This window comes from Cicer arietinum, chromosome 4, assembly GCF_000331145.2.
Source record: "Cicer arietinum cultivar CDC Frontier isolate Library 1 chromosome 4, Cicar.CDCFrontier_v2.0, whole genome shotgun sequence".
NCBI lineage: Eukaryota > Viridiplantae > Streptophyta > Magnoliopsida > Fabales > Fabaceae > Cicer > Cicer arietinum.
Window position 1 is genome coordinate 10,966,742 of NC_021163.2, and position 12,106 is coordinate 10,978,847.

Genomic DNA, 12,106 nt, shown 5'->3' on the forward strand with positions numbered 1-12,106 from the left:
AAATGCTACAAACTCAATATAAATATATATATATATATATATATATATATATATATATATATAGACTTAAAAATCATATTTTGAAATCACTTTCTGTATAGAAACTTTTTATGATGTTGTAAAAATATTTATAAAAAATTATTCAAAAATATAAATTGACATTCGAGCAAGGACTATACAATGTGCATAATAATTTTATAACAATTAAAAAATGTGATTTCTTTTATTGAAACAAAAAACAAAATTTTATATTTTATAAAGACTAAAAATTTATTTAATTCTAATTAATTTAGATGATTTATTAAGTTTTTAGAATAATTGATTAAACAAGTTTTTAAAAGGATTAAACAAAATAATAGGATTTTATTACATAGCTACATTTGATCATTTGCCTTTTATTTAATATTTATTTTGGTCATTTATTTTTTATTTTTGTCTTTAATCACTTTTTATTCGTTTTTGTCATTTATGTTTGACGTATTATTCGTTTAATTCTTTAATAAAAAGATAAACTTTTATAATTTTGCAAAATATAAAGGATTAAAAGAGTTATTAAATAAAAGATAAAAAAAATAAGATAAAAATCATATTTAAACTTAAATATTTTCAAGTGTAGATTAAATTAGTTTGAGTAAATTCTTGCTACATTACACTGCTTTACTAATTTTTCATGGAAATAATCTTCTGACACATCATAAACATATTTTCTGAATAGAATAAAAATAAGATTACAATAAACGTTATTAGAATTCAAGCATCGATTTCATTTTAAAAACCTAATAGGGATATATTTTTATAAACTTAAATGACACTAACATGATCATTTTACTACTTTATCTTTGAGGTTACAATCAACTAATAAAAATAATTAATGCAAGAGACTAAAAGGGTGGGGATTCACCAACACAACTCATACAACATATTTATACAAAACTTTCATGGCAAATATGTATCTCCCGTTCAAGTTTGCTACAAATCAGCAAACAATGCGATCCAAATACCCTTATATCAATGTGGGTGTTGTTAGAGAGTGCTGTTATTTATAAATGATTATCCAAGGCACCCTTAGAGTGCTATTAAATTCTATAATAATAATATTAGATAAAATTAAACATTTTTCTTGTGGTATAGTTTATATAATAGTCAAACCTTCTAGAGATTATTTATTTACGTTTGATAATAGTCAGCAATTTAATTTATAATATATTGAATAAGTCTATTAAATAATTTAAATTACAAATTATTATCAGTTTATGTATTTTATTATATTTAATAATATTAACTTTATTTAAATAATATTCATTGTTTATTTGCATAATAATCAACATTAGTAACTGTCAAAAAAAGAGTCATCAATGCTTATCTTATAAAAATATTCAATAAACATTTCAATCAAAAACATATTAAATAATTAATTTTAAATGATATTATTATATAAATTTTATTTTTTTAATCATATTTCATAATAATAATAATAATTTTAATGAGATTAATTGTTTAAATGGTAAGCTACATTACATTATTAAGAAATACTTTGAGGCAGACAAATTTTAATGTATATTTCTATGATATAATAATTTTTAGAGTAGTATACACACATCTCTCATTTTTTTAATTTATTAAAATAATATTAATGATCTTTCTACGAAATGCTTTAATTCAATCCTTTAAGTTTACAAAGTAAATATATACCACTAATTGACACCTCCGTGACATACATGAAATATTTGATTACCACCCAACTCTTAAATATCATATTCTCTGTTTATATGTTATTTTTATTAAATACTAAATATTCCCTAATTATACGTTAAAAGCATAATTCTCACGTTTTTTTTCCATTAAATGCAATTTTTGACAAAATTTTTATTGAATAATATATTACATTAGTTTTTAAAATATATATTACAATCTTTTAAAAGTTAGTATTTGTACGTTCTTAACTCTTAGTTCAACTAATAAATATCGATATCGTTAGGTTCAATGTCTTGTGTACATATTATTTTATTTTTGATATATTAATTTTAGTGTTAAATATAATTTTTGTCTCTATAAAATTTCAACAATTCAATTTTAGTCATTGTAAATTAAAATTACAACTTTTATTTCTTACAAAATAGTTCATCAAACAGTTTTAATATCTATCGAAATAAAATATGTTTAATTGTCCATCAACATTAAATTTTTTGAATGATTACATGCATGTTTATAATGTTTTTAAAAATTCTACCACAAAAATTTAAAACTTTTTAACTTGAGATGAATTAAATATAAATCTTTTAATGATAAAATTCAAGATAAAAGCAAAGAAAATATGAAATTAGTAATCAAAATTATGAACAAATTTTTTGTACAAAAACTCTTTATATTGTTGTAAGCATGCTTGCAAAAATTGATTTGAAAATATATATGTTGACTTAACAATATAAACTAAAACTACATGCATAACAAATTTTTTGATACTAAAATTTATATTTTTATTTTATATAGATGAACTAAATTAACATTTTTGACATTTTATAGAGACAAAATATATTTAACTCTTAATTTTATATACAAATTATATTTTTGGAAGAAAAATAAAAAGGGGTTATCAGTAATAAATTAGCTCTAACAATATTGTACAACTATGTTATATGAAATTTGAACATTATCCCTTAAAACTAGAATGTCAATCTCTTACCAATAATACAACTTATATTTTATATATTAGACAACAGTTAGACGTATATTTTGTAATAAAAAGAACAGTTAGACGTTTATATTTTTAAATTGTTTAATTATCATGTATTATTGATGGAAATTTTTTTTACACGTGTATCTAATAATATTGTACAGTTTAATATATATATATATATAAATTTGACATTGTACGGTGCAGGTAATTGTTGAGATATTTTATAATTAATTTAGCAAAGTGACATGTATAATATTAAAATATAATTTTACTATAATATAATTATTTTAACACCGACGGTGTACCACATAAAAATTATATAATTTTAACTTTATATATACAGAAATTTTATCAAATATTTCATTCAACCTTAATTATATTTCTTTCTTGTTACCAAAATACAATTTAAAATTTACCATTTAAATATAAATATTATATAGTTTACATAATTTTATTCAAATAATAGTCAACAATATTTATCTTATAACAATATTAAATAATCCTTTCAGTAAAACAATAACATTAAATAATTAATTTCAAATGATATTATTATATTTATAGTTTGCATATTCTTGTCATATTTAATAATAATAATAAATTTTAATCATTTTAATGAAATTAATTGTTTAAAAGATAACATATGTTGAATTGATTAGTAAATAATCTTTTGTGTGTGACATTTCAATCTAGTAGTAAAAGTTTCACTTTGTAACTTTAATAATGGAGGATGTTCACATTTTTATACAAGACGATTATAAAATATTCATTAGTACATAATCATTTTTGAATCAACAACATTCTCAACAGTTTCAGTTTAACGTTGCAAAGCAAAATAAGAAGCAAGTTTATGTGAAACATTTAGACTAACTTGACAATTGATTGAGTATTTTTCTTAATATACAAAATCAATAAATTAATAGAATATAGAAAATATACAGTTGAGCACAAGTAGTGCACGAGACCATTGCTGCCCATAAGAACACTAACAGTTACAAAATCATCTTAGCACACAATAAGGATCTCTTTCCAAGACATGACAACAACTAATGCAATGCAACTTTCATTGCTTGGTCCTATATATATATATATATATATATATATACAGTTACCCTCCTACTAACTTGATCACATTGTTATTATATATTGATTCTCATTAATTGGTGCTCTTCACCAATTATTGTAGCCTATAAGTAATAGAACTAAAACAGGGTAACAATTTTAATCTTAATTTGGAAAACATCTTAAATAGATTTTGCATGATACTATAGTAGTATGACCAACTAGCTCTTTTAGTACCAAACTATTTTTATATTTTAATTTGATAAGTTTCGCTTAATTAGTTTAGATATTGATAGAAGGGTTCCACAATCTGACATAAAGTTTATCAATATCGTAAACAATCCATTGCATGATCCTAGAATATTGTTTATTGAATTTCAAACAAGGGTTCCATGGGGTAAGATACACTTTTGCAGTTTCCATTAGTGATGAAGGAAGGGACCAAATGGTAGTTTCCATTTTGAGGAGTGTCATCGATTTTCTTTAAAATTTCGAGTGATTTTTAAGCTCCGGTTTACATCGCATATTCTATGAAATTATTATCGGTAACACTCATAATCTTAATCTTAAAAGAGCAAGTATCGTCCTTTGATTGAGGGTTGGTGTTATTTTGCATAATAAAGAGAAAATCTTTACAATAATATGATTTGACACACTTACTTTACAACTAGGACAATCAATAACTTTCTTTATGGTGTCTTTAATTAGATTCAACTAGTATGTTTGTCCTACATTCTTATGCTTTATTATGAAAAAACAAACTTGTTCAAGCTTTAGGAACATCAAATGTGCATAAAATTGAACAAATCCAATTGCCGCTCAAGCATTAACTAGACCATAAGTTGCTCAAGTGGAAATTTATCGTGCACCGCTTGGATCACTTTTTATTGTCAAATTTAATCATTTGCATGTTGAGGATAACTCAACTTGCAATCGTTGCGCAGAAGAGGATGCAGTAGCCTTATTTAACTTTTTTTAATTCATCAATTACTCTCTAAAATAAATTGAATGTAAATTGGTCTTAATGTAATTGTAAAATATTAATATATTTTAGTGAGTGAATGAAAAAATGATTTCATATGTATGAAAGTTAATGTACTGAGATATAAAATTAATTAAAAACATTAAAAATTGAATCCATCTTTAACAGAATAATCTATATATATATGGGTTAAAAATTTAAGAAATTTTTTATAATAATTAATTTGACATAAATTGAGTTGAAAATATTTTCCAAAGTGATTATATTTTATATTAATTCATTTGACATTATTTGTAGATTACAATGAGCATTTTTCTCATGAAAAATAATTAAATATAGTGATTAATATGGTATAATTCATTTGACATTATTTGTAGATTTCGATGATGAATATTATTATTATTATTATTATTATTATTATTATTATTATTATTATTATTATTATTATTATTATTATTATTATTATTATTATAATATCCTTTCAATATAATGCTTATTAATATAGAATCGTCATATTATATTAGACCTAACAAAAATGTAAATTATACTAGATTCTTCTTAAGGATTGGTTGAAGTTCTAGACCAACTCTCACACACTTTCACTTAGGCTGTCTCGGTGTATACAAATTAGTACTCAAAACACCAAAACAAATTTCTATTTACTACCTTTTCTACTATAACCATAGGCATAAAATATCTTCAGTTTTCTACTACAAATTCAGTTATAATTGAGAATAACATTTTTGTTTAAAGGTCCCGGATAATATTGTTCTCGAAGTGTACTTAAAAACAATAATTTAGATGCAAAAACAAAAGCTTAGACCAACAGTTTAATAAGGAACGATACAACCATGACTATTACTGATAAATAAGAATACAAAGAAATGATTTAAAATAAATCTTAAAAGACTCCAAAAATGTGATTTACCATTCCGGTAATACCAGACTCTCATGGTAAAACTCTAGTTCATTAATATTAATGAAGCTAGAAATAATGGGATAATGCGACCTACCATGACAAGAGTTATACAAGACAATTTTGGAACGCATAGTATTAACCAGTATAGTACCATTTTCAGAAATGAACAATGAGTTGACATAAGAAGGCCTCATTGTAACATTCTGATTAGGGATCATAACCGGTTCATCACTACTCTCTGCCTCAACCATACGAGGCTCTATTGTAAAAAACACATTAGAGATGGTCATCAATTTTGTCCATGACTCACCAACTCCATATTCTTTCATCATCCACACAACCCATTTACTTTGGTTTGACTCAAAACACAGAGAAAGACAATCACTCAAAACATCCAACATAACATTGCTCATTTTTTCACCATCATGTGGTGGCAGCAACATTTCCCCATAAGTCTCATTCATAATATCAAAGGTAATAATCACCTCTTCATTAGAATTAATATCTTTATTTATTACCCAATTCAAATTGCCACTCACTAATCTCCCTGTGCTGGTATCAAAATGAATTTCATCAGGATCACCCGGTATATTCTCAATCGTTTTCCAAGAATTTTCACCAGATGTGTAAATTCTTGTCACACTTTCACCATATTTATTAAAATTGCACACATTTACTAGTACCTTGTATTTGTCATTAACATGATCATAACCAAAACCATGATATGACACACTATCATCATCACCATAAAGAGAAACCATGGTTGGAGATTTTTTCGATTTCAAATTCAATAAAGGGTTCCACAGTATCACATAACTTTCTTCAATGTCAATCAGACAGAACAATCCTTTGCATAAACCTACAATTACGTAATTGTGGTTCGTGGCGAAGGTATTATAGGGTGTAATAGGGTTTGAATTGGTTGAATTATTTTCCAACAATGACTCAACATTGTAAGAAACGATGTCCAAATCTCCTTCACCGAAGAGAGGACAGAACAATTGTGGATACGAATTTGAGTTCAGGTGATGGCGCTTTGCGAATTGGGGATCAGAAATTAGGGTTTTCCATGATTTGCACACACACTTAAATTGAATGAGGGATCTCACTGGAACCCTCACGAGGATCTCGCCGATGAGTTCATCGGGCAAAACCGGCGATGGATTCTTGGTGGTAGTTTCGGAAACCGGTTCAGTCGAAACGGTGGCGTTTTGACTACGGGTTCCATAACGTGTCCTCAGACGACGTGTTTGTGTGTGTCGTTTTGTTTTAACATTATTAGTATCGCCCATTGGAACAGAATGCAACTTGTATAGTATAGTTGCAGTGTCCTCGAGGCTCAAGGCCTCAACACTATCTTTCTTCTATATTTTCTTTTCTTTTTTATTGGTAAAGTATCTTTGTTCTATATTCATTTTGTTATTCTGTACTAGTATTTATAATTGATTCAGGGCACCTGATATTAAATTTCAATGATAAATAATAATTAATATTAAATATCATATAGTTTTTTAGGTACTAAAATATTAATATTTTTTGACTCATATTAAAATATTATATGAGTTATACATAATAGTCAACACTCTTGTATTTAATATTAATTTGCATATATGACAACCATAATACTTATTTTACAATAATATTAAATAATTTTATTAAATAATTTATTTTAAATAATTTATTTTAAATAATATTATTAAAGAGTTTACATGATTTACATATTAATTAAGTAAAAAAAAATGTTTGTATATGTATTTGATTATAAAATATTTTAAGCTATAAATCTTTTGAATTATGTTTTTGAGATATGATTTTTTTTTAGAGTAGTACACTTATTTCTCATTTATTTCATAAATAAATAATACTATAGTCCTTTACATTTTATATTATTTCTATAATAATACATTTTTTTTTAATTTACATCGAACTAATTAAGTGATTGGATTTAAGTGATTAATAAACTTCAATTAAAGACAGTTAATATTTTTAGATAATTTGAGTTTGAGTTCTGTTTGAGACATGTTTGAGACAATCATTGATCAGATTTTATTTATCCTTCGACCAAACTCTAAATTAGTGATGCTCATTTTCCTTCATATCATAATATTAAGAAGAAGAAAAATATAAACAATCATATTTTCTTTATTTATAAATATAAATTTCTTTTAAAAATGTTATCTAGCAAAAATCTTATTTTGAATAATTCGACAATTATTGCTTCACATATTTTATAACTAATACTAGCAAGTATTTTAATAGATTAGCAATAACAATTAAACATATTTCTCCTTAAATCTTAACTCAATTGATAAATATTGTTAAATTGAAAGTTTTACTATAAATTCAAATTCGAAATCTCAAAGTTAGTTTCGAGAATTGTATTTATCACAAAAATAAAATAAATTAAATAGATTTATTCATAAAAAAAAAATATTTTAGGAACATTTATATTCAAATACACACATTGAATATGCAATTTTTTTTTAGTAAATTTGAAAATTGGAAAAAAAGAAACCTATAAAATAAGAAACTGAGTCAATATATACATAAGAAACGTATGTAGAATGTTCCAATCATATTAAATCATTAAATACATAAGAAGCATTATTATTTTATTTTACTTTACTGAAAATGCATTAAGTACATTTTTTTGTTGTTAAAAGCATTAAATACATATTAAATCATATCATATTACTTTTCCAAACGTATATTGCAATAATTTGAAACTTTTATTTTTTATCAAAATTTATTATTTGAAATTTAGTACATAATATTTTATTTTGAAAAGATATGATATAATTGTTATAGCATGTCTCAATCTAGTGTTTGATAAACCAACACCATATATATGCTAAGTTATTTCTAAATATTATCATTTCTTGCTTTCATAATTAAATTTTTTATCTCAAATCTAAGTTGAATTAGAAACAATCTTCATAGGATAACAATAATATTTTACTTGGTTGCTCTTATAAAATATAATTTGAAATATAAAAAATGAAATTTCATAAAATATAAACATAAATTAAAAAATTAATATAATTTGATATTAAATTTAAAAATAAAATATTAATTATTAATTTTAAAATATATTAATTATTTTATGACAAGTGTAGTTTTATCATTATGCATAATATAATAAATGACTATTCAAAATTATAAAAATTTGGATATTAATTCAAATTTTCAAAATAATTAAAGAAAAAATTATAAAAATTTGGATAATAATTCAAAATAATTAAATACTTAATTTTCAATTTTTTTTTTACAATTATAGTTTGATAGTTTGAATATAATTTTTTTTATAGTTTGAATATAATATTTTTTATAGTTTAAATATAATTTTTTTATAGTTTGGATATTAATTCACATTTAATATATATCAAATTTTTCTTTTACTTATTTGACTAATAAAATATAATTATTTAGTTACTTACGTAATTTTTTAAGAAAACTAAAATTATTTAATTACTTAATTATTTTTTTAATATTTTTTATTAATTTAAAATTTTGAAAATTGTAATTTAATTTGGCAAAAAAAAGTATTTGTTTTTAATAATGATAATTTTATTATTTAAATATAATATATATTATATCATGTTATGTTATGATGGAATATATATCAAACATGTAACTAAATAAAATAATTGTATATTATTTATATTATTTATATTATTTATTATTATGTGTACATCATACACATGATAAAATAATATTTAGCATATTATTATCATAAAATATCCTTATCTAGGTTTTTTTTTAATCATACCTTTGCTATATTATATGGGTACATGAAACAGACATTTAGTTTTTAATAAATTTTAATTTATTTTTTTCAATTGTATCATATAATTAATATTATGTCCATTCTTCTTACACTTTATATTTATAATAATTGAAATATACAATGATCAATACGGATCATTTGATAAAAGTTATTATTTTGTTTCTTTTATTCATTTTTTTTTAATTTATATGTAATGATCAAATACAACAACTATTTTATGATGGAGAAAATATATAGTAATGAAATTCTACCAATTAAACAATTAAATATTAAATATTGTGAATAATACAGGTAATCTTATAGTTGAGTTTCACTTCTGATTAAAATGTTCTACATTTCCCTCCTTCAAAAATAATATTATACATTTTCCATAAGTCAAATTTAAGTTACAGCTATTCAATAAAATATCACATTTATTTTAATTTTTTTAGAATATTTGTGTTTAATTTATTCAATTAAAAATTTAATTTAATAATTGAATTATTGAAATTCAATATCTACGGTGAATTTTGTATTAGTAGCTTGACTTATTTATATTTTATCTAACATATTAATTACTAACTTTTAATTATAATAATTTTTACATAACTTTAAGTTGAGACTGCAAATAATGATCTGTTTGATGGACATGATAAAAATAAATTATCATATTTTGTTTAAATTCAATGTTTGATAAACGAACATAATATGATAATGTAATTTAGAATTTATATCATGAATATGAGTTGGATTAGAAACTAATATGATAAAATAAGAATAATTGTTTAATATACAAATTTTATCAAATTCGTAACTCAAATCTTTAAATAAATTCATATTTTTATTTTTTATTTGATGTTGTTAGAGATGAAAATATGAGTTTATTTAAAAATTTAAGTTATGAATTTGATGAAATTGCATTATATTGAGGATGATAAATAATTTTATGGGTTTTGTTTGAATTTTTTTATGAATTTTTTGAATTTTTGCAACAAAAAAAAAGATAACATTGTTGACATTTTAAAACATAAAAGATCAAATTGTCACTTAAAATTAAAATAAATGACTAAATCGAGAAATGCATCCAAAGTGTCAAATTCTTTATCTTGAACCCAATTTTTCTTCTTCCAATCACAAATTCTCATATTTTTTTATCTAAAGTGTGGTATTCCAAAGATGCATCCGCTTTTGTTTGATGTATTGAAATTTTTAGTTTGTTTGGTTATGCGTTGAACTCTCTCAATCGCACATCTACATTGAGCAACCGCAATTTGATGGATATCTGGGTCTTTGTTCAAATAGTGATTCAATAAACTTGAAATCGATTATCGGCGACGCATATTTAAGTCCATTTATTTTTTGTCATGCAATTCTTTTTTGACAAAATTTTAAAGTTTTTTTATTTGATGGTTAATTTTTCTGTCATATTTTTATTAAGTTTGTTGGCCATGAACCGATGCATTCCTGAAATACCATACTTTGGATTAAGGATTTTAAAATTTGTGATTTGAAGAAAAAGAAATTGGGTTGAAGATGAAGATTGTTGAATTTTTATTAAAATATTTAGGATTTGAAGATGAAGATTATTAAGTTTTTTTAATATTTAATTGGTTTATAGCATTTCATTAATAATAATATCATGAATACAATATGGAATATCAATAAAAATATGGGGACTAACTATAGATGTGGTTATCCTTGTTATCACATGACCCGCTTCATTTGTTTGTCTCCTAACAAACTCAATAATTGAATTTTTGAAGTGTGAATGGAAAATAGTTCGATAGTCAGAAACAATAGCACCTAATTCAGTCTTATTTTTCTTGATGAAATGAAAATTATCAACAATATCCACGAATCTAAATCAAAATCCACTTATGTAAGTTGAAGATCATGGACCAACTTTAAAACAATTAATAACCCGAGTGTTTCTACATACATCAATGCCAACACGATTGGATAGATTAGGAAGAAAAAAACATCTACACTGCATTTATACCTTTCATCATTTGGTTTGAGCCAAATAGTGGGGAATTAATTACATCATTTGACCTTTTACTTTGCTGTAGATTTTGTGTCAACTTCCACTCCTCTAGTAGTTGTATATTGCAGTTGATGACTTGCATTGGATTCTCACTAATGTTGTGTCTACAAAAGAGCAAAAATCACAATTGCAGATGAGTTTGCTTCAACAGTGGTCACTTGCATCATATCTCTAAAATTGCATTGCTACCAACAATTCATATCATTCATGCACAAAAAGAAAGCATGCAAACTATCTATGACACCATCTTCACACAAAACACAACAATTAGAACAATTGACACCCTTATCATGTAGTTTTGAACGCGTAGGAAGGTTGTTCCGACAAATTCTCCACAAAAGATTTTTCACCTTGAGTGGTACCTTTAACTTCCAAATTAAATTTCAGCTGCCTAACATTTTGAAATTTGAAGTATAAATGAAGTCGTTCAGACATAATTTGTAGACACTTCAGACAACATACATACCACTAGAATCAACTTTCCAAACTCTGATATCATTTCTCACCGAGTTAAAAAGAGGTGTTATGAGAATCTTTTGTGCGGTGCTAGGATCAAACATTGTTGTAAAAAAGGGTCTATTCCATTATTTATGCCAAGGCATAATCAAACTATCAACACAAACATTTGCATGTTGATCAGGCACCCTTAGTGGTTTAAC

General features: G+C 23.6%; 1 protein-coding gene across 1 annotated transcript; it reads right to left on the bottom strand.

The window, feature by feature from the left end:
• Window positions 1–5,458: 5,458 nt before the first annotated feature.
• On the bottom strand, window positions 5,459–7,037 carry LOC101493629 (F-box/kelch-repeat protein At3g23880-like). The gene has a single exon (XM_004496762.4). It carries the CDS (start codon window positions 6,927–6,929, stop codon window positions 5,643–5,645), a length of 1,287 nt encoding a protein of 428 aa, XP_004496819.1. The 5' UTR covers window positions 6,930–7,037; the 3' UTR covers window positions 5,459–5,642.
• Between the last annotated feature and the right edge of the window lie 5,069 nt (window positions 7,038–12,106).